The sequence below is a fragment of the Varroa destructor genome, unplaced genomic scaffold, assembly GCF_002443255.2.
Source record: "Varroa destructor unplaced genomic scaffold, Vdes_3.0 BEIS01000001.1, whole genome shotgun sequence".
Taxonomy (NCBI): domain Eukaryota; kingdom Metazoa; phylum Arthropoda; class Arachnida; order Mesostigmata; family Varroidae; genus Varroa; species Varroa destructor.
Window position 1 is genome coordinate 72,799,717 of NW_019211454.1, and position 26,650 is coordinate 72,826,366.

A 26,650-nucleotide genomic window follows, 5' to 3' on the forward strand; every position below is an offset into this window, starting at 1 on the left:
GCTTTTATCACTGGTTTTTGCCCGCTTCGCCTTCACCTTAAATTTTTCGTTTGTTTCGGCTTTAATTTCACCGCACAGTTCACCCGCATCGATATCTCCGCCGGTGGCGCTCCCGCTATCGGTAGCTGACGACACCGACGTTTCTTGGTCGTCGTCGTTGTTTTCATCCTGGTCCTCATCTATGCCCACTAATGAGCTCTCAGCCGATTCGTATCTATCATTGTGATTACCCCCAAAATCAGCCAGTGGAACGGCTGGCTTTACAAGGACAGGGTCATCTTCTTTGAAATCTTTCTTCTGCTCTACGTCATGTTCGCCACCTGATTGTTTTGAATTCCTGATATCTTTCTGTTGTTGAGTGGCAATCGCATTGGCATTTGCCCTAACTTTCACTCGCGTGGGTTTGACCACCTCGTGACTATGGGCTTTGGTCATATAGGAATCGTGGTGAATAACTTTTTTTACGTCGTCACCACTATGGCCCTCAACCTTTTCGGTGTCACCTTTGCAGCCATCTTCATCGCCACTGACCTTGCGCCGCTTTGGCGGTTTACGCTTGTCAGTTGGCGTAAAGAACTTGGAAAGGCCGTCACTGAGTTCAACAGTGAGTTTTAAGGGGCCCTTCTTTTTCAGGCTAACCTCTGAGCAATCGCAATTGCTAGTCCCATTGGCCGTAGTACAATTGACTGATGTCGATGGTGCGCAAAAAATGTCAGCTTCAATCGAGACTGAATTCATAGCACTCCTCAGAATAGTTAAACTCTTAGGCGGCATGGACTTCCTAAACTTCAAGGCCTGCCAGTGGCTTTTGTGGCGTTGTAGGTGCGGTTTCTCATTTACAGCAGCAATTGTACTGCTGCCTTTGAATTTTTCACCATTACCATTATTAGTATGCTTGTCATCGTCGTGATTTTGTTGTGTATGCCGTTTATCTGCCTTAGCACCTTTAGGTGGCACTTTGCTGCTCTTCGAGATCAGGCCAGTTGAGCCTGTATCGTCGTCTGCAAGCGCCAAAGAACACATGATAGACAAATTTCAAGCTGTGGCTAGCTTACGGTGTATGAAGGCTGCGATTGCATTTGCTTTATAATTGTTATTTTGGAATTGAGTTATTTACGTGCGTACGTCATGTCCCTGTGATATGAATAAACTCAAAACAATGTTGCTATGCTCCTCCAGCTTTTAGTTGGATCTTTGTCTAGGACCTTTTAAAGATAACTGTGTTATTGACAGAAGAAAAGATTACTCAATTCAGTTCATACCGTTCTTGCGGCGATTCACAGTTCCTCCCTGATCACCGGATACTTTCGGTCGAACCTTCAGCTTGCCGGTAGCCTTCACAGCAACCTGTCCCCAAATAAGCAATAGTCTTAATTACAATTTCTACAATTATAGGTATTCAATTATATACAAATAGAACAACGGAGAGTTTTATAGATCGCCTTTTCGTTCAAATCAAAACAGGTTGGTTTGGACTAGGGATCTATCACTCATTCGGACCCGACATTCAAAGTATCAAATTTGAGTCATCCCAATACCTTGTGGAGTCGTTGTTTGGTGTCCACATTTTTGACTTTTCGCGACGCGGAAGCACCCCCGAGCTGTTTACGTGCGTTTTTATGTTTGATTTTCATGGCCAACGAGTTAACAAGCGTACGCGCCTTATGCTTTGCACTCGATGCCACACACCTGTCGAAAAAACGAACAGTATTAACTGAAACATATTTAATAAACACTTTTATGGTGTTTTTAATATTTTTCACAACCGGGAAGCTAATTTCTAATAAACTGATTGTTCATTTTTTTATTGTCGTTTACCTTCGTACTCGAGCTTCTACATTCTAAATTCGTTTGAAAAACGTCAACAGAAAAAGAGGCTTCTCTATAGTACTTTTATTCTACATAACACTTGAAGAAAAGCAAGCAAACAAAAAAATGCTCTTACTTTTTACATCTGAAAGTAGCTTTGGCGTTCGTTTGTTTTTTTGAGGGACTACGTTGGTTGGTCGTTAGACGTCCGCCCTGTTGTCCTACACAACGAAGATGACAAAGCGAATCACAGCAGTCACAATAGAGAAGCTCGGACGCCTTCACCGCGGCGGATCCCGGGTTCTGGCACACCAGGCAACGCTTACATTGAGAACATTCCCATCGACGACCTGTTACACATTGCTGGGCAATCTAAATTTGATAAAGGAAAGCAAATATTGCAGAAATCTATATGTAGATGCACTCCTGCTCTCAGTCCGCTTACAACCACCGATTTTTAAAACATCCTATCGACTAAACGCCGGGAATCATTACCAGTTATGCTGAAAGCAATGTAGGTCAAGTACAAATCTGTACGATATGTGCAATGTATGCACCTGATGTCACATAGAATTGGATACGATCTGCCAACCAATCTGTTTACATATAACGATGCCTACACTTCCAGCTAATGAGCTTCGCGAAAGCGGAGGAGATGCAAAAATAAGCTGAGAGTCATACAAAGACTTATCTTAGGAAATGCTTCGGCGACTAGAATATTTGTTGGCATAAGTGGATAACATCTAATTTCTCAACATATTTAAAAAAAAAGGCAGAATATGTTTAAATAATAAATAGAACAGATATTACATGATGTAGATCTATTTTGTCTCTAAATAAAGAATGAGTTTCGAAAAACACACGATAATCTATGACATACCTCACCGAGTTTAAAGCAAGCAGCGTGTCCTGCAAAGCCACACTGAGAGCAGACGCACATACGCGATCTCTGGTCGTGCTCACCGCAGGTTGCACACTCCAGTTCCCCACAATCCGTTAATGAAGAGGCTGCAATGATCGTTAACATTTAATTAGGCAAGTTGTTCCTGTTCTATAGTTAAAAGTCGATGAATATTCTTTTCGAAGCTGTGCCAACTTGATTTGAAGTCACGAGACGTACTTAGCCTTTGTTGCGGCGATTTTAGCTGCTGGGATAGAGGTGAGCCAAACGGCGAGATAGCTTTTAGAGGTGAGCTCGGGTTCTGCGATTCCTGATGGATTGTTGGAAGGCCGTACGTCTGATTGTTGTATCTATAAAGGCAAAATGATCAACAGTATCACCATCATCGTCTTTTTTGGCTCTACAATAATTGCCCACCATATAGAGGGCAGTCATAATCCAATATGTTATGTATAAACAGCTATGGAACAGCACTTAGAAGAAGGTGGCTGTTCACTTTAGTTGGACCGCACCGTGTTGCGGCAAACCATACGCAGTGATACTATGATACTAACCTGACAAGGCGCTTTTTCAGTGTCCCTTTCTTTGCCGCAAGTCGTAATCGGTTCAGGAGTTGGGAGGGGCTCATGTCAAGAAGCGTATACTGGCGCTTGATGAACTTTTGTAGACTCACTAATGACGCTGGCTCACCAAGAGACAAGAGGACCTGTAAAGGAATCAAACAGTGGATGCACAAAATAAGTACGATCATATAGACTTCCGCCGCTATGACGGTCACATTATAGAATTTTCACCACAACCGCATAATTAGCAGTTGCGACCAAGAAAAGGTAGTGACGTCAGGTGATCTGACTGGATTTTTAATAGGAACTTGTGTCATCGAACCTGCTCCATAACGTTGAGTAGGTTTGTGCCGCGGTGTATAGCGGCAGCTGCATCTTCTTCCGTCTGGCTGGGTGAGGCGCTGCCCTTGTGAGGACGATGCGAGCCACTTTTTGAAGAGGACGTGCTTTTCCGTCGGGGAATCGGGCTTCCGGCGCTTTCATTCAGGCGATAGCACCGCCCGCCCGGCCCCTCTACCTGCAGGGACAATCACAACGAGACACAAGATCCCGTTATTGCGGAAGATGACGCTCAATAGTGGCAGATGTTAATCATCTTTACTGCATGCAGTAGCCGCGTGCAAAGGAACATTATCTAGAGCGAAATTTTTCTAAACTCTTCCGCGAATGTAACGACGTTATGTTACTTTACTGAAGTACTACCCATTAGATCGCCGGCGTTAATGCCGTTGTAGTCTACATAATAGAGGACGGCTATATTGGGAAACCTACGGTTCATTTTCATCAGCCTCAAACAGGACTGCTTTTAAAATGTCTATGGTTTATTGTGAAAGAAATACGTGTCTGAGAAAAAAATTCTCTTGAAAAATAATGCGCATGAAAATGTTTTTTAAGCCAAGCTGCCAACTTTCGCAGTCCAATAGTTTCCGAAAATAATTTCCATCGTTTGAAGATCTCGGAACTTGTTCAGTAGTAATCGAGAATAGGGAACTCTAAAGCGTTTATCGATAACGTGAATCATCAAGGCAGCATCCGCCGACGGCAGGTGGTAAATAACGCCGACGCAGTATTTACTCTCGGATATTGAAATAGGAGCTTAGAAATGGACAACAGAAGGCGACGAGAAAGGTGGTGATCCGATTAAGCTTATTGGGATCTGACATTAGAAAATGACCGGCATTCTTTGAAATCACTATACCCGTACTCGTGGTATTAAATTTGTAGAACTTCGTTACAAAATACAAAGGTATTATGCAGCGAAGGGAAGCCAGCATGCATCGCTTACCCGCGTTATCTTTCCTTCATTGGATGCCTGCTCCAGATAAAGGGTGATTTGGTGGGGAGGCACCCCGTGAAATGTCTCTATAATATGCTGTATACGCTCTTCGGAGGGTCGCTGTTTGTGGCCCTTTATCTTCCGGATGGCGGACTCCACTAGCGAGTACAGGTCAGAGCCCCCCATACTCTTATACTATCGCGGGGGTCTGAAAAGATAAAGATGATAGATATGTGGGTTAAGCCGTTTCGTCAAACTACGTTTACTAACAACAGCGCATATCAGTAGTCGCCAATCAGCCAATGATATTTCTTCTTTTCATACTCTTCAAAGTGGCAACGTGGCTTGAGGATATAACATTCCTTGATCTTCAAACAGGCGTCACCACACGGAGGCGATACACATGTTTAAACACCAGTGCGTTGCCTTCGTTAAACCATTTAGAGGCGATTCAGGATGTTGAGGACAATTTGACTTACAATTCACGCGCTTTCATAGGTCTATACTGTATAGATTGTGGCATCGCAAAGCGCGCTACTGCCGGTATTACTAATCAGAACTGTATAATGTCCAAACGCTTCTATAACGACTTTATTCATACAAAACTACAAATTCGGATACAACACAAGAATCGAAAGCCCCGTTACGCACGTCAATCAAATAGAATCGCTGAAAATGAATTGATATGTCTGCCATCGGCAATTATAATTTTACACAACAGTTTTGTCTATTATTCAGGCTAGTGTCGTCAACTCTAACTAAGCCAGCCAACCAGCCAGCCAGCCAGCTGATAAAATAAATATACTCAAAAAACATGCTGCACTTTAATATTAAAATGGTTGGACATGTTCCAGAATATTTACTAGGCTTAACTTTTATTGACTGCAACACAAAAACAAACCTACAACAAACGTCTATCTTATCCAGCTACCCATTCGCCCATACAAATTATGCGAACATTTCTCAACAAAAGAAAAAAACAAATAAATATTTCTGTCATAAACATTTATGACAACAAACTTCTATTATATCTAAATCTGATTAGTTCCTAATGACTGTTAATTATTATTAATTACGAGCGCAGTTCAGTTATCACTTGAACCGAAACCAATTAATACTATGTAAGTTGGCGTATACGAGCGGATTTACAATTCTGACATATGGCATACCTTTTATTTATTTATTAATTACGTTAATTTATTGATTAATATTTTGTTTACTACGATTTTGCGCTGTTCTGCATTTAAATTGCTGTACTCCATATCCTAAGGAACGAGAGAAGGATTAGTTATCATCATCTGAAAAACGTTTCGCAAATATTTCGGTTGTCATTTAAGTTACGGTGTTTTCATAGGAGACAAATGTCCAAATTGAACATGAGTACTTGAGCTTAAAAAGCTTGAGTTTGAAATGCTTAATAAAGAAACGAATGCTTAATATTTAAATTCTTTGTAAAATAGGATCATAAAATTTTAGAGACTTCAATTTTTCATGAAGCTTTGGATTTCACAATGTTTTTAGTCAGTCATTTTCATGTCTATGGGGAACTTTAGCCTCACCTCGTACTTGTAGTTCATTGAACTTCCTTTTAACGATAGTTACACAATGCATTTTGAGACTGCAGACCGGTAGAGACCAGTCTTATACATATACGTATATATATATATATAGAGAGAGAGAGAGAGAGAGAGAGAGAGAGAGAGATCATCGTAGTACGACATATTCGCATTAATCAAATTCATCGAACGAAGCTACGAAGTATCAAACTGCAGGTGAAACCTACACATCTCGGTATACACATATCATCACTGTGGCTTAACTTTTAGACCTATAAATCGTAACATGATAAATTGGAGCCTCTGTCACTCATCAATTTGGCTCACTAGCTTACTTAGCTGTTACATAATGATGCATTTATCCTATGTATATATATATTCGTGTGTTTATAGAGGACATTGCGACATAAGGAACAATTATTAGCCCTTTTTGACAATATTTTCTTTAGCATGGAACAAATCAATATTTCTCAATTTTTTTCACGATCTTCCAGTAAAATTCCACGATTTTATGCTCAAGCTATTAGCATTGACCAGAGTGAACTAAACACTGAAATTAACAGTGTCTATAATATGTGAATAGGGTGTCCAAGAAATTTAATCTAATAACAGCGTCAAAATTAATAGACGAAACGAAAATCACGCGGTTCCTTCATATTTAAGCAAAAGTAATTGAGTTTATTAATAGCAATTGATTATCTTAACGAATCGAGTTGTATGCTCTAACAGATAAACCGTTGTTTGCTGAAGCTGAAATTTCTCGGGTGGATCACCCGCGCCAAACTGAGAAAAAAAGAGATCATTTTCATTGTTAGACGAAAACCGCTTAGTCAAGCATCTTCTTTTTTAAATGAACAAATAATAGAATCTTATGTCGCTTAATTGAATATATACTATAGTCATTAGACAATAGTGTGTGCTTATATGGAAGAAGACAGCATAGGTCTATCACTTAGATTGTATATAGCCCCTTGTTTTTGAAGATGGGCAATTGCTATAATTATCCTAAAGGTTCTTCAGCATCTACACAGTTGCTGTACAAACTTTTCCGATACTAAACATAGGATTGAGTCTGCTCGTTAGGGCAGTCAGGGGGTTTGTCGTTAGCACGCCTATGACAACTCGCAGGAGTTATCAGAGAGACAAGTCCCTCAAATACAAGTTGCCTTCGTTGTTGCGATCTTAAACGATGTGCATATTTCGATGTTGTTAAAAGCGTTCCGCATGTTTGCCAACGCGCATTGGTAGGTTGAGCTGACAAGTTTACGGTAAAGCTTCATCAATCGCACATAATGTGATACAGTGGTACTACGCATGCATCGACCAGAGAAGACGTGAAATGTGATTTATTTGTGTATGTATATATATATATATATATCATAAGCTGCATGAGGCACAAGACACATTTCAAATGGCCTTTTAGGAATTATCGTAAAATAAGCTATATCGTACCTCTCTTCCGTAACATAACCCTAAGTTTAACCACATTATAATACTATACTTGAGTACCTTATGGGATTGGTAAACGGCTTTTTGTTATCCCAGAAAAGAACTGGTGTACGAGCTGCTATTGCAGTAGATTCTACGTATGTCAGACTTCACGTAATGAAAAACTAACATGCGACTAAGAGCATCGTGTTTAAAAAAAGAGATATGCCGGTTGTTGCATCTTGCATTAAGGAGTTGTTAACCGTTCCAATATTTGACATGTTTTATCATAATCAATATATTCTTTTTAAAAAATTCATGTTTCCATTAGAACATATTTTGAGCACTGCTCAGTTTCCTTTACGAAGAAAAAGGACAATAGACCTTGTATGTACTGTGCGCGGGAATACACTTATACAGATTGAATAAAGCTCTGCATAAAACTCAGGGAATTAATGATATGTACTATCGCTAAAGAGTTTCTTTTGATATAAACACTGCTACGCAGTAAGTCGTGCTCTCCATACGAAAATAGAGTTTTATTAGATCCTTTTGGTTGGGCCTTTTCTATCGGCTAGGCAAGGCATACGTGCTGTTGCCGTCAAAACCCTGCACACTATTTAAACAGCTCAAATTTGTTTATACGGCAAAAGATCTGATACGTTTCACTTGTGTACTCTTCCTTTGCGGGAACCTAATCTTTATGAGTTAATTCCGTTTTACGCACTCGAAACTAATCAGTGAATTTACCAGGTAGCCGGCGCGCCAATCAACGGTCAAAATTGGGTTCTACGCGACGGTTGACTAGCGGTTAAGCGCCCAGTGGCGGGAAACTTGAAGCAGGTCGTTAAAGGCTTTTTCTTTTTCCGTCGAGCTGTATCATGCGGCCTTGTAACACAAATCAGATCAAACGAATTGCCTCTGGCGCGTGATAGTGTAACGAACTTATGTGAGTAATTCAACTTCGAGTGCATACTCGTCGAGATTACAACTAATTTCATGATTTACGACAACGTTGAGCTACTTTATTGTTAATTTATGACTAGGTTTTGGAAGCTGCTCAACAACAGTAGCTTCTATGGAAGGCGTTTTGTATTTCACACAATCTAGTTCCCAAACCACAATAACCGTATGCATTGCTTAAGCTTTTAGCTAGCCAGCAAAACTATCTCGCCTAATTCTGACGGAAACCACCGATCATGGCTAGTTTGTTTGTAAGTAAGCACAACGTAAACTCTACACGATTTCCGCAGGCATAACCTTCTGGAAGCAATCACGATAAATTGTACTGACTCAACGAATGCAATTGTGCACCATCAACTGCTAAATCTCTACGGATGGGACCTTTGTTGTGTTATGGTTATTACCAGTTTCTGCGTCACTCGGGGCATACGACGATCATGGTCTACGACCGGTTTATGATGATATTAATAGGCAGCCGTCTGCACTACCACGGATTCTTTGGCACCTTCGGCAATCCTTCATAGCGCCAGTTGAAAACTGCGGCTCGGAAGCGGTACAAAGCAGCAGGAACACAATGGCGTTGTTCGACGTGTTCAGAATCGCACAAATGCGACTTTGTCTAGGCAAGGCGGGATCGGCACGACAGCCGTGCGTGCAGGACCCGTTAGTCTTCAATGCACGACACTCACTACCACTGCGGTGACATGACCACGACCGTATCCACTACTATTATCAACAGAGCACCAGCATTGGCTGTTGCACTCGGGGCGACGACGGCACACAGCACGATCCGTTGGTGTTATTATTTCGACTACTGGTTGGCCTTCATTTCTTTTTGTTGTCGTTCACGAGCAAAATGGTGGCGAAATTCGGTTCACAAATAAACATACATACATATAGCAGTAATAGTACTACTGTTACTAGTGGCACGGACGTAGAGAGTCGACACTCGTCGGTTATAGCGTTATTCAGTGCTGCGCCTGTGCGATGGCTAATAGTCACAGGCCAATGTTATGTTGTTGTGCTCGCCAGCGACCACTGCCCGTTCGGTCGATTCGTCTACGTCCCCACTGGCAGCGAGTACGGCGGCGGCGGGGCCGTTGGCCCCAGGCCTGCTGTTGTTACCTGTTACTCACTGACGAGGGGAGACAGTGTTAGGTGCAGCGGCTGCCGTAGCAGTCGTCACAGCAGAACCACCAGCAGTAGCAGTACTCGTAGTGCTACAGCTGCTGCTGCAGCTGCTACTGTAATACTACGACGATGACGACGACGACGACGACGACGACGACGACGATTCCTCTGCAAATAATCTGTTCAGCTCAAGCTAAACGGCCTCATAAGGCTGAGATGGTTATACAGTTGTTTCAGCAGCCCGGACGCCAGTCAACAACTGCACACAGTGTGGAGCCCTACAAAAAACGGCCTCAAGCGTCCAGGAACTAACCGGGAACACCGAACAGGGGTCTAGGGAGGGCGATTCTAAACAACGCAGTTCAGTTCAGTGGTCACCAGTACAGCGGGGCAGGACAGCACAGTGGGCCGACACAGTGGTCGGTGGGTCGATGGACGGCAATCCCCACGGTCACTGCTGCTGCCGCTACTGCAGCGGCGGCCTGCCTTTACAATCACAAATAACACCTTCAACAGCAATGGAGCAGCCGCTGTTTCGGCAGCAACAGCACCAGATGCGGCAGCAGCATCAGCGTCGTCATTCGAACTGTTGTTGTTATTGTGTTTTTTGACGATACAGACATGGGAAAGAACGGCTCTCCGAATGGATGCATGTTTTGGCGGGTTATTCCACTGCACGGCAACTGCTGCTGCTGCTGCTGCTGCTACTGAGAATGGAAACCAAGGCTGAGCCCGGGCCAGCCGTTACTTGATTGGAGAGCCATTACCAAAGGCCGCAGTTACCTTGAATCACCATCATAGGTAACGGCGTAGATTTGGTTCTGAAAGCAAAAGCGGGTAGATTTTTCCCGCGACAATTCAGCTGATTCGTTCATGACCGCAAGCTTTGGAAAATGCGCGGGAAAAAGCGAATATTTTGGCGCATGGCGAATGCTTTGTCATTCTCACGAACGAAAATGTCATTCTTAATTCGTATACAGTGACTGCATAAAACATATCCCGACAACTATATCGTTGCAATAGATAAATTTGTTTAGCCCGAAGTTAGGACCTTCGCTGATAGTTCAAGCTTCATTTCGAATTGAAAGTTGCATTGATAAACTGAAATAGAATGGTGTACGTTATAGCTACTCCGTGAGAGAGAAACGAGCCACTTTTTCTTTTGTTTCGAACATAATAAAAACTTTTTTTATAAGGCTTAAGACGGCGTAATTCAACATAGCATTAAATGTAAGTTCAATGCTTTGCCATAAAAGATAGCTTATGACATAGACTTTTTTCAAACGAATACTTAAGGTATTGTATTTATATGTGTTGTAAGAAATTAGAGCATTATCTTTCGTTTATTCTCCTAAATAATTTTTCCGATGATTTTATATTATATTCAAATAAAGCCGCCTAATAAAGTTTTTCACGCCTTTCTTCACCGGAATACATATGTGGAACCGGCAGCCTCGATTTACCACTCGAATTTTGTGGGGCTTGTGTTTATCGATGTAGTCTTACGCGGATAAAAAATTTATTGTTGTTGTTGTTGTTGCTATTATTATTAAATTCACATTTTTTGTAATAAGCTCAAGTCCTTAAATAAATTCAAGAATTGCATGCGATTCTTCTAGCTACTTTTATTCGATGTTATAGTGAAAAGAGGCGTGATTAGCAAAAGTAAACCCTTTTTAATTCTACAGAGCTACCATAGAACTAATCTGTGGCAATACTACAAAGGAAACATTATTTCTTATTATTATTATTATTACTTCGAGAAGAGGCTAATAGATTTTCTATAAAAACGCAAATATTAGAACGAGTACTCAGAAGGATCGAAGCAAAGGCCATCAAAAATAAGGAAAGCCTTTTTTCAAAGACTTTGCATAAATAGTTTTCCTACGATTCAGCATATCACATAATTAGTTAACTCATCATGTTTTTGTTATTGAACAACAATGTTGTTCTATAAAGTTGTTTTTGGTCACTGTTCTGCGGCAAATTATTTTCGGTTAATTTTAGTTTAGATACCTAATCAATTGCTTGTCGGTTTTTCGCAGGCACGACGTGCTATGTTTATTGTAATAATATAGTTCCTTGCCGCTGCAGGCGCCGCTGTCGTTACCTGTCTTTACCGTGAAAGTTGTCGCAGTTTGAGCCAATGTGATTCACTCAAACATGTTTTGTGCTGATCTCGTTCCATCTATACCATTACTAAACAGTCGATGCCATAGTCGATCCAAACGTATCTATATAAACAATCCAGTTACTATTTTTTCACCGAGCCAATATTATGCCTAATGCTTACAAAGCAGGTGGCTCCGTGTGGCATTAACGTTGCAATCTCATCATAGGTCCCTTGTCACTGCATTGCCCGAGCTTTTACTGTGAACTATGCGTCATCGACACACCTTTCTTATCTCACATTATTCTATACTTTCAGTTTGATAACTCGAGTACTATCACCCTATTTTCGGCTCACTATACTTCAATGAATCACCAAAAATAATAAGGTACGTGTCGTTAAATAACTAGGATAAAAAGGCGTCGTTGTTTTCAATAATTATGTCGTTCTAATGCAACATATTCGTCCAATCCTCCTAATCTAAGTTTCGTAATCGTATGTAGCCGTGTACGTTTGTATAATATTAAAAAAAATATTATAAATTAAAAAACTCATAAATTATATCTGTTTGCTTACAATCGAATATGTGTATTGCATAATAGCTTCTCGGTGTAACACTAGGAATCATTCGTAGCGCAGCTTTATCATCATATCATTATACGTCAGGTCAGCACTCGATCTCTTCAATCTTTTCTCTTAGCTAATTGTCTATAGGCTAGAGATACATATCCAAGCTCTGCAAATCCCTACGTAATGCTAGTTCAGCTTCCGTTTTTATTTTGTTTTTGTAATTCGGCAACATCGACAACGCTACGAGACGACACAGAGGAAAAATGATATAGTATATCGTTTTTTCCTGTGTCGTTTTTCCGACTTCGTCAGCTTCACGATGACATTTAGGTCAAGCATGTATAACATAGATGCATGCATTATAGCCAAATGTATTACTTCGGCATCGCCAAATACAGTTAAAGGCTGCTGTGTTTTCTTTTAAAAACGTCGTTAGCTTAGAACAGACTGATGAAACCGTATTGATAATTGTGCTTTTTCTTACGCTAATTTTGTAAGCGCGATGATATATTATCGAGTTTAATTATTTAATCTCTCTTGTTTTCGGCAGCTATACGCTATTAATAACTACTGGAGATGAGACAGCATTAAATTGTGAGCATATAATAAAAATTATCACTAAGACAAAGCATTCTCTGTTAGTCGTCCATATCACGACGCAAAATTAATAAGCAGAATAACGGATTTTGGCTTGCTGCTCCGACCATTTTATTACTTTTGTGTTTTCCTTTATTTTCTGTCAACATAAGAGTTAAAAAATCGTTATCGAGGGTTACTTAAGTCAACGCAGTCAAATCGACAGTTAGATCGGTCATGGGAAACACACTTAGCAATTTGTGTGTCTAGGTGCCGAAAGAAAAGGAAACAGAAAACGACTTTAGAGTCGTTTTCTAACTTAGTATCTAACTTACTTGATAAATAGTGGTCTAATGGTTGTTTTGCAGTTCGGCGAAGCATGTGACGAATGATTTTGGTGTACCTCACGTACTATATATGTATATATTTCTAATTGCGGATTTCCTGCTGACCGACATTCGCTGATGCTGCTGCTGATCTACAGGTCTAGTTTTTCGTTTTATGTATCTCTATATACGTGTCTGTGTAAATAAATGTGTGTGTGTGTGTGTGTGTGTGTGTATGTGTGTGTGTGTGTGTGTGTATGTGTGTGTGTGTGTGTGTGGTCTCTAGGATATTGCGTTACCGCAAATACAAGCTAGAACAGCAACGATAACTGTCCAGCCTTCTCGTCATTTTGCGACATTGCTCTGTCGCAACGAATGCTCTTGCCCCGTTGACGTAGGGAACCTTTCATAATTTCGAAGGTTGCCACGGTTCATCTTCTCAGGAAAACGTTGAACTTGTAGAGAACTTTCGATCACAGGAATACCTTGATATACCCGAAATTGACGACAAGATGTCGTTCCGGCCCTTCAGCATGGTTGTGGTAGGATTTGATTGTTGAGTTTATGGTAGGCCTCTATTTTCTGCCATAGGCTTGCCCTGTTTTTCTTTTTTAGCCCTTTTTCATATTTCTGTGGGACCTTTTTAGTTGGTTTTGCTACAGCGGCAGTGCTGTCTATATCAATTTAGAGCAACTCATTAGAAGTAGCCTTAGCGTGGTTGTGACCGTTTGCTCGCTTGTTCTCGTTTTTTTTGTTCCCTTAATTCTTAATGATTTCTTCCATGATTTGGTGTACGCTGGCGCTAACCTCCGGTGCTCGACATTTGATCGACAGAGTGATGCTGCTGTGAGAGCTGGCAGGGAACGATGGAGCCATCTTGAGTTCTGCTAACACCCAGATGCCGTTGACGAGCTTGAGCGACAGGTAAAGCATATCCTGTCCGTCCACCGCACGCTTAGCTACGGTGAACATGTTGTTTTGCTGAAGCTTGGCGGAGATCTGGTCGGGACTGAGTGCCAGCCCGTTAGTCAGCTCAAACTGTAGCTCGTTGTCTGCTGGGATGTCCTTCCACGTTGCAAGGAACACCTTCTTGTCCATCTGGCCGTCCTCCACCGCCAACGCATGCATCGGAACCAGGCACGACAGATACAACACGTCGACATTGTTTTTGATCGCCACCTGCAACAAACACGGCAAAAAGTAAGAACATCATAAGCGGTCAGAAAACAACACTGATTACCAGGAACCTCTTACGACAAATCATAAATGGCATTCATTTTATGAAACCGCGCTTGAAATACAAACTGACCTGAAGGTTGGTGAGCGGCTGCATTTTCTGTACGGGCCCACCCGTTGTGAGAGGCAGGGAGATGTCCTGAAGTGCACAGAATCAATCAGTTAAAGCAATTCCCTGCTACGTGTCCTGCATTTTAGAATTGCGATGTCTCAAGCTGCGAGATTACACGGTCTCATAGTATAGTAGGCACGCTTAACGTGCCAATCAGTCAACTGTTATGTTCATGCATGTCCTTACCTGAGGATAGGAAGGCTGTAACGGCAGTGGCACGTTGAGGGGTTGTGCGGGAATAAGTCCGAAGCTGTTCTTGTTCAGTTGTATTGCAAAGCCGGTCATAGGTGCCATAGCTTTGTTCGAAAGTGTCATATCCATTATCAGCTGACCGTTGCGCCTTGTGAAAGTCCCGCTAATTTCCAGGCCTATAGTAACGATAACGCAACAACTATCAAATTTACAGTATATCATGAATAAAAATAGCTGTCACTACTGCAATGGAAATTTGGAAATGTGTATATTATATAGTAACTAAGTGCTGTCCCATCTAGAGCGTTTGTAGAAGTGTTCGACCTCCAAAATAAATGTTATCTACCATCTGAAATAAACCATACCTTTTCCTCTCGTAGCTTCTAGCCACACCTGTTTAGGCAAGGTGTGGAAGGCTGATACAGGCGCCACTCCAAAAATATCGCCCAAAAGACCGGCTGCACCACTTCCACTTGATGGAGCGGAGATTTCTGGAGCTGCCACGGGCGCGCTGACAACAGTCCCGCTGACATCGCCTCCAAGCAACGCATCCAAACCCCCGCCCAGAACATCGAGGCCGGGAATCGGTCCGGGAGCCATTGGTGCAGCGGGCTGACTGAAGCCTCCAGCTAGATCGATCGAGAGCAAGTCTCCGATAAGTGAGTCTGCTGAAGGAATAACGGCCGGTTGTGAAGCGGCCGCAGGCGGGGCTACCGGCGCTGTTGCATTTCCCGCAGCAGCTGTTCCCTTAACCTGAAATACGGCGGTATAATGTTGAAAAGGACGCTTAGAAACGATTGATCGAACTCTCTCGAAAACTAGCAATAGAAGCTTCTAAGTTGCGCGGCCAAGTTTGATACCAAGATAATGTAATTGAAAGTAGCTGCCTGTAAACTGCGTAGAACCATCATTTAGTTGATGCGCCGCCTAAACGGAATGGTGAATTTGGACATGTCATGAGTATAGTTCAGTAAGCAGTCCCCGAATGATTGACGTATAGTCACTTAATTGTATCTACCTGTTTTGACATTAATAACCGAGTAAATTATGCACGTACTTGGGCAAGTTGTGTTTTGCCAGTTGCTGACGTGCCTTCAACAAAGGCCGAGGGTGGCTTGTGGTAAACGGACGCAAGTGATCCAATATGACAGATTAGTTCATCAAGCAGAGTTGGTTCGAGCAGATCTGTCTCTTCAGATATAAGCGGCTTTTCTGCAAGTACAACTTCTTTGGCTGCCGCAGGATCGGTAGACAGTAAGCGCCAATAGATGAATCCACGATCCCGAAGATCCGGATTGTCAGAATCTTGTGTCGCAAGTGACAAAACCTATCGGTATGACCGAGACAATACCATGCACGACGCCTAATTGTTAACTGAGTGAAATCAATGGAGTAGTACGTTGACAGATAATCATGTAAAAGGCGTACCTGAAGCTTAACATAGAAATAACTTTTAGGAAAGAAATTGTACCTGTTGCACGAGGTCCTGAGTCTCTGTTGGTCTTTTAAGAAACAGTTTGACGATTGCAGTGAGGAGTTGTAACTGTACGGCTGTATTCTCATCGTGGAAACCTTCTAGGAATGATTCTAGCAACTCGTCCGCGTTATCAATACGCTCCGCATATTCGCCTAGAAAGCACTATATTCTTTAATATCGCCTCACCTTGTCGTGATGGCTCCTCCATAGAGCATCACAGCACTTTAACAAAAATAGTTTCAGTTGAATGACTTTTATCCATCTCCTCGTTTGCCATTAGTGTCTTTGTATTCATTATTGTAGACCGACTCATCAACATGAGAATATTTTTTGGCAAAAACTAACTTGTGATTTCTATAACTGGAAGTATCTGTTGGGGAACAATTTTTGCACTTGCATAACGATGCAGCCTAGATTTGTAGCAAGGTATAAAAACACCAAGCATATTTACTGAACCTCCATCATGTTTCGCTGCAATGTTATAGTCTTGCACTTACCAATAATCCAGATCATGGAAGCGCGTGCTTCTGGTTCGTCCAGCGTATCGAGATTTTCGCACAGGGTCGAAATAATACTCTCGTATTTGTTCGGATACTGCATATAAAAAACGCCAAATAAGTTATGATAAAATTCCCCAATGAGATACCTAGACAATCTCAGCCAGTAACAAAGATAAGTAATACAAGCTTAAATTCAAGCTTAAGATTCAAGCTTGTTCCCTTATATCCCTTATTACTTTTTACCATCCCTAAAACGGCTTAAGTCATGAGCGCTATCAGAAATTTGGAACAGACTTACAATTGATTGACTGCGGTCAGCTTATGTTCTACAAATATGTATAGAGGTTATTGTAGTAACGTATAGATTTTAGGTTTGGGTCAGGTAACAGTACGATGATAGAACTGGCTCTAATCCTTGCCAATTCTTCTGTGTATTTACCCACCTTTCGGAAGATGTCCTTGATGACAACAATCGCTTCCTGAACAACGTAGTTGACTTTGGTTTGAATCAAATCCAAAAGAGTAGCAACACACCTCTCGGCTGAAGGTTCAACCTAATTTATTGATTGGTAACATTTGTGAGTGACTAATTTCCTAGAACCCAATGAATTTAATTATGATTTAAAGTTGTATATATACATCTAGTTATAATTAGTACTATATATACACACCATGGACAGAGGAGAAGCCTAATGATGAATTATCAGTTTGAGCTAAAAAAAAATTACGATAATATGTGTCGTCTCTTTGGCCTGGAATAGCAATATTCTATTTTGTAGCAGGAGACCTTTGGATCACAGCGACCATATGTTACTGGCCAATAGTTGCGATTTTTGTTTTCAATAAAAAGAACATACCTTAATAGCGCATCGTCCAATAGCTCGAACGGCTTTTCGTACAAAATCAACGTCGACTTCTGTTGCGTATTCCTTAAGTTCGCTTAGGACTTGGCCGATGTTCGACTGGTTGGCCAAACGAATCATGATGTCCAACTTCTCGAGCTTGACGTAAATCGGATCGTTGTACTTGACGAAGAAAACTTTCATCTCGTGCTTGAGGATATCGGGGCGTTTCTGAACAATCAAATTGATGTTACGCAGGGCGACATATTGAACCTCCGGTTCTGAACTTAGCAGAGTCACCAGAGGCGGGGCCAGTTTCCTGGTCAACGACGCTACCGCATCCGGACCTTCGGGTCCAGCAGCTACCGCATCCATCAACTTCATAAGTACGCGAACAGCACTCAGTACGACAGCTGCATTTGCGTGAGCCAGCCGAGGTGTTACACGTTCGCAGATCGACGCCGCCTCACGGTCATCGCGAGGTTTGTAGCCTGCCAGGGCGTCAAGGATAAAGACCTGGCCCCACTCGGTGCACTCGTTCAATGCAGTCAGCAGTTTGTTGATAGCCTGCGGCGCCATCGCAGAGCTGGCCGCTGCTGATGAATCGCCAGCCGCAATCTCAGACAGAGCTGCGACTGCGTTCGCTACAACCATTGGATTAGAATCGGATAGAAGCTCTTTGAGCGAGTCGAGAAAGCCACGGTCGTCCACTAGGGACGCGCTGATGTCGTGGAGTTTCGCCACACATACAGCTGCTGTTTTACGCACGTACGGATCTTCATCACGCAGACATCTACGCAAGGGCTCGCATAAATACTCTGTGATTTTATCGACACGTATGCATCCCATTGTGCGAACAGCCAGCGCTCGGATGAGCGGGTTCGGGTCCTCGCAGTCCTTCACGAACGTATTCACCGCCATTATGGCCATGTCGGGCTGTGACTTTGCATAATTCATAAGGTACAGATAAACGAGCTTCTTGAGTTCGAGGTTGTCCGTTTGCATGCAGTTCACGACGTCGGGGAACAATGCTGACACGTCTTTCCCGACTGTCATAGAGGCGATCACCTTTTTTACGGCTTCCCGCTTCTTTTCTTTCTTCTCCGAGTTCAACTCACTCTTCAACTCGAAGATCTCCCCTTTTTTCGTTGTCGTGAAATACTTTGCGTCCGTCATCGTTGCAAGAGTTTGTGCTCGTCTTCCGTACAAAAAACGATTTCGAGAGAAACAGCGATGATTTGACAAAATGACAAACAGCAGTTAACCGTCTAGTCAAAGCGGTCACGGATTCGCTCGGTGTGTGATTGGCGACTAATTCGACTCGGCGTGTATAGCCGGTAAATAAAACGATTTGCCACAGCTGTAATTCAACAAGCCAAAACAAGGATAATAGTAAGACAAGAATTAGAACGTTTAAGAAGGCAAAACCTAAGAATTATCTGACTGTGATGCGGTAGCGTAGCATTAATAAAATACATTTGTTTGTAGATGTTAGTCCAATTTGCGGGCCTAGAATTGGGTACGTATTAGTTCTTGAACATATTATAGTGTGTATGGAATATAATCTTTACAGGTACTTTGAATAAAGACCATGGCACATAACAGCAGAGTGCCATTTGCTGTCACTGATACACTTATTGATGTGTTACAACCACAAGTTTACTTCAGCAATTCAATCAGAAAGCTTCTAGATTCTAAGTCTATTCCAATATAGGCATATAAATTACAATAGAGCAAAATTATTAACGCACTGTGTCTGTTAGCCGCTATTATTATTTTTCGTTCTTTTAGCTGCTATTACTTACCCAGTTATGGCAATCAGTAGCGATAACGTTTTCCTGAAAGACAATAACATAAGAAGAACCACGTGAGTTGCTTATAAACTGTAGTCTATTTGATAGCAGAAATTGTTTATACCGCACCGTATCGCAGCAGATTTAAGGTGCAATTTCATTCAGACGCCTCACACTTCCACTGAATACTTCGAGGCGATTACTATATGCGGGTCCTGTATGAACCTTTAAAGCACGACAGCAGTGATCACGAAGAACATCCGCCCTGACATATTCTTAATCATACTGTCTAAAACAGCATTTTGCCAATAAAACCCATAATAGACAACTATCTTTGGTATGTCTTACATTTTTAACATAACAATGTTTGCATCAACTTGAAAGGCACTATTTCAGAGCGGAATGAGTTCCCCGATCTTGTAGCTTTTTATCCTTTATCGGTCATTTCAAACAGGAACGAGGACTCGGTCGTATTTCATAGGACCACATCCGTGTCCGTGGTAAAAACTGACCACACATCCGCAGGTGAATGCTAATGGCAGTAACCGCTCGATAATCGCCGAACAAGAGCGATTCATTTAAGCAATTTGCATTCGTGTTCGTCCGCACTTGCGGCGCTAACAGTGTCATCACGATCGTGGAACAGTAAGTAAACAAAACTCACCGTGCGGGACGTGGCAAGGGCTAGCCCGCAGCAACCGGAGCTTGACGGGACAAAGGCCAACACTCGTTCGGTAGAGTCCACAGTTTCAGATAGACCTCTGAGCACCGTTCAGGTAAAACAACAACGTCGAAAAACGCCCCTTGATTCTATTCGCCCACCAATTTGCTGCTCACACAGACATTTACCAGACAGTCGTCACGAGCAGTAGCAGCATCACCAATAATAGGGGCAGTGTAACAGAACAGCAGCAGAGCTGTATGATGATGTTTTCTGCGTGACGTCCCGATCGATCTGTTTAGCTGGGCCGTGCGGCTGGCCATCGCTACACACCGCCACTGTCCCTCAGTCCTCGCCGTCTTCCTCCTCCTTCTCCTTCTCCGCCTGCTATATGCTGCTGCTGCTGCTCTCTCTCACTTCCTATCTATCCCTGTTTGTTTCTCGTTTCTTCCGTTCCACTATCAACCTCTCGCATGGTCGGCAGTCGCTGGTGCCGATGGTCCTTGGTGAGACCAAGTGAGTGGGCAGCAGCCAATGTCGAGTACGCCGCGAGACATCGAAAGCACACCAGTTAGCCACTCTTCTCAGCCCTAGCCGAATTCGAAATAACGAAAGCCGCCGCCAGTAGCCCGCCAATATTCAAAGAGCTGTCTCGACGGGATGATAACAAGCGTGCGCGAACAAAACGGTACGTTTTTCCATTGCCTTTACTCGAAAACGATGTCTGAAGTCGCCTGGGCTCGAGAATAATTCACGTGTGACGATTGTTTTATGCAAGACGCTGTTGCTCGTTACAGTTCTTGGGAATTACTTTATTGGGTGAACTTATTTTCCTTGTTAGCTTCTCTGGGCTTCCTGTATCATTTGCGCTATTGCCAACTGGGGCTGAACGTTCAAGACGGAGCGAAAGAAAGTGCACTGACGGTGAAGAGAGTCCGAGTATCTCCTTCGAGTGCATCTCCTAAGCTTGGGCCTACCCTCCCTCCTGAGCTGTCGTTTGCGCCCGCTGCGTTCGAATGTGGGATTTGCTTCTGCCGACCATACTGTGCGGCAAGTCATGTTTCTGGTGATTCTGCCGGCGAAGCTCTCTTCTCTACTAGTAATATTAGGCAGCTTTACTGTGCTCTTCCTCTCATCGGGTATTCAAAGCGTACAAGCTGCCGGCAGCAGTCAAAGACTTCAGGTAGGCGGCGGAATCGTGTTAGCAGTAAGACGTCCAAGCAGAATTCAATAACATGTAAAAAAGAAAAACAGATCAATTATTGATGTAGCGTAATTCGACAGGCTATTCTGTGATATCCAGTCGAAACTCAACGTAACAGAGAACCAGATGATAACAAAAAATATAGTAATAACACCATATATATATTAACCCTTTCATGTGAACACGCTTAATTTCCAGTTGGTTAGTATCTGGAATTTCTATGGTAGTCTTTGCTTTGATGGGTACCAAGACCGTTTTTATCTAAGTTCGTCTGTTAGCATTAAATTGAATTGGTCCTAAGGGCGACTTCTGCGGACAAGCCTGTGTACTATTGTAAAGCAGAAATCAATGTATCTAGCGCGTATGGAGTGTATCTTTGCAGTACGCCATGATACGAAAATTGTGACAATTTCTCGTTATACGTACTGTTATATATAAATATATATATATATATATATATATAACGAGCGTAATATATGTGTAATTTTTGCACAGTTTTGGCCTGTAATCGTATAGTTGCTATGATAATGGAAACAGTGAGCTACTGTGGAACACAAAGTAACATGTGTAATTAGGGTTGGACGACGTGTGATCCGTGTATCTCTTAATGTATCCCGTGACAACTGTCCGTCCTATCTACTGGTGACAAACATCTTAGTTATGTTCGAACGTGCGAATTTTCACAGGCTGTAGAAAGCTGTTGAATGTAGAAGCAATGTACTCACCCCGTTGAAATGAGTTACAAATTGTTCCTTTGAGTTTTGCGCCGTTACACTGCAAAATACCGTAATCTTACCAAAGTTCTAATATCACGAATTCATCTTAGTAGCTTTGCTTCGTCGGAGTGCTTCTGACTTCTTCGTCTGAGTGGTATTCGGTAGAGCTATGCTAAACAACTGGCGCGGCCACATGCGTAGCGTAGGCACATAGATCTCAATAAAGATTATTTTTCGAAATAGAATCGTGCTAGTTTGTTTTTGTTTGTTTTTTTTTTTAACAGAAAACGGTTCAGCTTAATGAACCCAATTGGATGAAGTTTAGTATCACCAATACAAAGCTTAATGATGCTTCTATGCATAGCTGGGAACATACTGGGTTAATATTTAAAGACGCTGACATCAGAAACAACCAACGGTCGCTTAAGTCTACAAGGTCACTTTAAGAATAGTATCAGTAGTTTTCGATCCCCTGTCAATTCAGTAGGATATCATTTCCATTTTAATTCGTATGACATGTGATATCTAGCGACCGAAGGGGATGAAAGCCGTTAAAATGCTAATCACGGAGGAAGACCATTGCAGACCACTAATTCGAGTGATTTCTTATTTGAAGAAATTCGATGTTTATATTTGCATTGTTTATTTCTCGTGTCAATGTCTTTAAATGTTAATTGACCATTTTGTTCCTACGACGTTCATATTCCATATATAATATATAATGTTCCATGTTCCTACAAAGTTCATATCGTATTGGCTGTATTGTTATTTCGTGAGCTCTGAAGGTTTTATATAATAAGGAAATATAAAAATTATTTCCTAGGAACGACCTTGGTTACATTGCTATAACAGGCCGAAATGAAGAACAAGTTACTTTTTACAACAAATTTGCATATCGAATACTTTTGCTGCTAAGTATTTGTTGATCTTGTGAGAATCCTAACTGCCGTCTTAGTTGGGAAAGTCAAGGAAGTCACCAGATACTGACCTAAATAGGTTTGCAAGACACGAAAAAGTTTTGCGGTCATCACTGATTTACTGTATGAGCAGGTAATATACGCTATCAACGCTGGCGGTGAGGCTCATACAGATATACACGGTATTTCGTATCGACGAGATCCCCTTCTGGGTCGAGGAGGGCGAGGCAGGAGTGGCGCTAGTAGCGGTGATCGTGGTACTGCCAGTGCTTTCGGGAGGACCTTGCTCATTGCACGTTCACCTATTTCGGATCAGATACTGTACCAAACGGAGCGGTACGTATGCAACCCGTTTTGCTACGCTAGATTTACAGCTATGGATACTATAAATTTAATCTGCGCGCAAAGTTCCGGCAATAGAATTTCCTGCTTACGTCGAATATTGCTCATAAAAAAATCAGGTCCTTTTACCTAGAAATAGATAGTAATAGTAATACATAAGGTTTATTCCAACACACAAAACCTGCTTAAAAATTTAAAATATGGCTCCCTATGAACGGCTTTCAAATCTTTCCCGATGCATCTAACATTCAATGCTCACATTTGACTCGGGGCTGTTCCTCTTCCAGTTACCACACATCAACTTTTGGCTACGACATTCCCGTCAGTCAAGATGGCCCCTACGTTCTTGTCCTCAAATTTTGCGAAGTCTACTTTGATGCCCCTGGACAAAAGGTGACGAATCTAAGATCACAGATGTTAGAATCTAGTGGTCCTTCCAAATACAAGGCACCTGAATAGCACACGCATAAATGGTTATTTGTCGATTTCGACAAACGATGTATATCTCGCGAAGTGTTGATTAGGGCGGTTGCAAGCCTAGGGGCTGAGTGCTCTGTACAGTATTAATATTATAATAATTATTATAATAAATATAATAACTATAATTACGAAGCATATCATTTTTCAGATAACTGATTCTGCAAGGAAATTTCAGTTAGCAAGTTGCATATCTTGTTTTTCTCTCTATTATTCCTTAAACTTTTATAGATATAAGCGTCGTTATCGAAACAATTGTTTTGTTAAAAATAATCGTTTTTGTCGACTTCTTGGAACGTAATCATTAACATAAATTTACTTAGTGGTACGTCTATATGGCACTTCAGATCTTTGATGTGGTTTTAAATGGCGACCATTCCATCGTGGAGAATCTGGACATTTACGCACGCGTTGGCCGAGGAGTCGCGCTAGACATAATGGTACCCTTCAAAATAAAATCAAATAAGGTGAATATGTGTCGTATGTGAAAGGTACAATGCTAAACCCATAAAACTGTAGACCTGATTTGCAAATCATTGAAAGAGAGATATATAATGCGGGACGGCGGACGTTCCTATTGTTGTCACGACTTTGTAATTACATATAAATGTAAACCTTTCTGCTAACTTGGTTCGACAGTTGTTCGTAAATGGAGAAGTGTCAACACACGCCGGCTCTATCCGGGTGGATTTTGTCAAGGGTAAAGCAGACAACCCAAAAGTCAATGCAGTGGTTGTACTTAAAGGAACGCCAGATAGTAAGTGATATTTTTTTTACTCCTTACAATCACATCAGTAATTTACTTCCGATTCTTTAAAACCAGATTACTTAATCCGAGGCTATGATATTAGTATAGCAATCATGTCTAGAGATCTACGAAATCCTTTTGATATATAATTACTTAAGCGCGTCCCAGGACATGCAACACGATTCACCGATTTATATCGCGCCGCATGTGCGTTATGACCTCAGAAACAAAGGCAATTTAATCACAAAATGTTTAACATGAGCATTCCTAGTGCGTCCTGAGTAAGTGTCGAAACTTCTGTTCAGTAGTTATTGTGTAACTACTGAAGTTTTTGCATAATGTATCCTCTAGGATTACTGTCGTACTGTGACTCCATGCCAGGGAAACGCTGTAAAAGCACTTGCTAGAACTAAACACCAGTGGCAACTATATAATCCTATATAATCCTATATAATCTAAACTCACATGAGGTCAGCGCATCATCGAAGCGTTACGATTCAGTGCGGTAAACACTTTTCAGTGACAGCTACGCAGGCAAGTCTAGAACAAATGCCGGCCTGCCTGCCTGCCTGTCTGTGTGTCAGTTCGGAGAAGGCAACGACGTGTAGCTTTGTTCACCGGCAATCTAAATTGCCTACACGGACAGATTCGGCACAGTGGCTTGCATGACCGCTTAACGTCTTTTTTTTTTCATTATATATATTGCTATTAGCATAAAATTGATTTTTGCGTTTATTATCCCATTTATGGGTAAAGCTGCCATCAATCGACATTAGCGGCTAGTTAGACTTAACGCTACCATTCGACTCTGCTAGCCAATATCTGCTTTTATTGATCTAATGAATTCCTTCCGAGATGGTGGACACGCACAGATATCTTCATTTATTTATAATGAAAGACTAATTAGTTTCTTTACAAATATACAAGAAAAATGTTTTGCAGTTCCATACGTGTAACGGGATTTCGTTGATTTTAGTATAGCCTCATTTTTTTTTAATCGCGTAATATTAGTTTAACATAATACATTTGCATGCTTATGGATTGCATAAATCCCTTTCTGCTCCACCACTTCAGTGGTTCCTGAACTCTTAGCCCCTCCTCTGGATGACATGGGCGATCCGCATGGAGGCGCAGGCCGAAGTTCGGACGAAGATGGTACCAGCTCGTCCCTCTATCCGCCAACTGCATCACCCCCGTATGGCTTCCAGGAAGGGGCCTCGTTGTTACCCGTGTTTGCTGCCATTGGTGCCTTCGTGCCTATTGTATTTTGCCTGTGTCGGATCTGACCGGTAGTAGTGATCTTGAGCGATTCTAAACAAATTTCCTTCTGTAGAAGCTTTATTACTTCCAGCAGCTTGACTTAGTGAGCTTTGTTCAAGCTCACTAAGTCAAACTGTAATTTACCAAGCTTGTTTTCGTTTACAGTAAAGTGGCAGTTTTTCAAGCTGAAGTTTTGAGAAAAACAAAAATAGTATGGGAGTTCGCTCAGGCTAGGCTGAAACGAAAAAAAAATCCAAAACAGTATGTAAAGCGACAAATTGCCGTCATTAAAAATAATCCTGTCTTAATTAAGAAGGGTAAATGGTTGGTAGCGGACGGTGCCTACTGCCAGCAGGTTGCGAGCTTGTCTTACCCAATCGTGATGCTGTACAGAACTATTGCGATAGGTTCACATGAGATAGAATTTGATGAGGTGGGGCAAGCAATAGAACTAACGAAATTCGTCAAAAGATACGCGGTTATGTATGAACAAATCGCAAGTGTCTATATGTAAGCGATTGTATATAATTCCAATCACCGGTGTTGTACATTGAATAACAATGTCAAGAAACCAAAGTACCTCTTTTGAATTCTTTAAGTTGCATTGTGCAGTAGATCTTTAGGTGCAAGTATAACCAATTAACGTATTGAGTGAGCCACATCATTTGTTGATACGTATATTCACTGGGTTCTTTCCGGAAGTAGTGCGTCATAAGTAAGGCCGAAAAATAGCGGTTGAACCTTATGTTCAGCCTCAACCTTACAAGAGTTTCACCTGATCATTGTGATACTGTATATAAAAATATAAAGATCGTAATAAATAAACGATTTGTAAATATATTATGGAATTCGTTTCTAATAACCGAAAATATCACCGTCGGGTGTTTTCATGACAGAGTATGCCAATGTGGGTAGGACTCACTTAGTTCACACGTACGTCATGGACGCACACTGCCATGTACAC

General features: G+C 41.8%; 3 protein-coding genes across 8 annotated transcripts in view; 1 reads left to right on the forward strand and 2 right to left on the reverse strand.

Moving 5' to 3' along the window:
* LOC111245943 (uncharacterized) overlaps window positions 1-11,507 on the reverse strand; it is a 25,724-nt gene extending 14,217 nt beyond the window's left edge. For both annotated transcript variants that reach the window (XM_086977010.1, XM_086977009.1), the window contains exons 1-9: window positions 8,901-11,507; window positions 4,559-4,757; window positions 3,596-3,790; window positions 3,265-3,416; window positions 2,930-3,060; window positions 2,690-2,817; window positions 1,946-2,181; window positions 1,539-1,689; window positions 1,263-1,347 (exon numbers count right to left, since the gene is read on the reverse strand). In XM_086977010.1, the coding sequence (XP_086833136.1) occupies window positions 1,263-1,347; window positions 1,539-1,689; window positions 1,946-2,181; window positions 2,690-2,817; window positions 2,930-3,060; window positions 3,265-3,416; window positions 3,596-3,790; window positions 4,559-4,735 (1,255 nt within the window). In that variant the 5' untranslated portion in view covers window positions 4,736-4,757; window positions 8,901-11,507. The remainder of the gene's footprint in view (window positions 1-1,262; window positions 1,348-1,538; window positions 1,690-1,945; window positions 2,182-2,689; window positions 2,818-2,929; window positions 3,061-3,264; window positions 3,417-3,595; window positions 3,791-4,558; window positions 4,758-8,900) is intronic.
* Window positions 11,508-11,662: 155 nt separating this feature from the next.
* Window positions 11,663-20,331, reverse strand: AP-1-2beta (adaptor protein complex 1/2, beta subunit). Of its 2 annotated transcripts, none has more exons than XM_022789057.2 (11): window positions 20,026-20,331; window positions 19,374-19,406; window positions 17,584-18,928; window positions 17,170-17,280; window positions 16,724-16,820; window positions 16,221-16,378; window positions 15,807-16,076; window positions 15,115-15,502; window positions 14,744-14,925; window positions 14,519-14,584; window positions 11,663-14,388 (listed from the first exon to the last, which is right to left on the reverse strand). In XM_022789057.2, the coding sequence occupies exons 3-11, from the start codon at window positions 18,742-18,744 to the stop codon at window positions 13,969-13,971; spliced, it is 2,853 nt and encodes a 950-aa protein (XP_022644792.1). In that variant the 5' UTR covers window positions 18,745-18,928; window positions 19,374-19,406; window positions 20,026-20,331; the 3' UTR covers window positions 11,663-13,968. The 2 variants fall into 2 exon arrangements, with proteins under 2 accessions (XP_022644792.1, XP_086833137.1); XM_086977011.1 differs by lacking the exon at window positions 20,026-20,331 and adding an exon at window positions 19,710-19,980.
* Window positions 20,332-20,517: 186 nt separating this feature from the next.
* Window positions 20,518-26,526, forward strand: LOC111243460 (malectin). Of its 4 annotated transcripts, XM_022789065.2 has the most exons (7): window positions 20,518-20,710; window positions 20,864-21,205; window positions 22,993-23,195; window positions 23,489-23,594; window positions 24,026-24,145; window positions 24,318-24,435; window positions 25,501-26,526. In XM_022789065.2, the coding sequence occupies exons 2-7, from the start codon at window positions 21,080-21,082 to the stop codon at window positions 25,710-25,712; spliced, it is 885 nt and encodes a 294-aa protein (XP_022644800.1). In that variant the 5' UTR covers window positions 20,518-20,710; window positions 20,864-21,079; the 3' UTR covers window positions 25,713-26,526. The 4 variants fall into 4 exon arrangements, with proteins under 4 accessions (XP_022644800.1, XP_022644801.1, XP_022644802.1 ...); XM_022789066.2 differs by lacking the exon at window positions 20,518-20,710 and having other exon boundaries at window positions 20,723-21,205; window positions 24,026-24,118; XM_022789067.2 differs by lacking the exons at window positions 20,518-20,710; window positions 20,864-21,205 and adding an exon at window positions 22,097-22,144.
* Window positions 26,527-26,650: the final 124 nt, after the last annotated feature.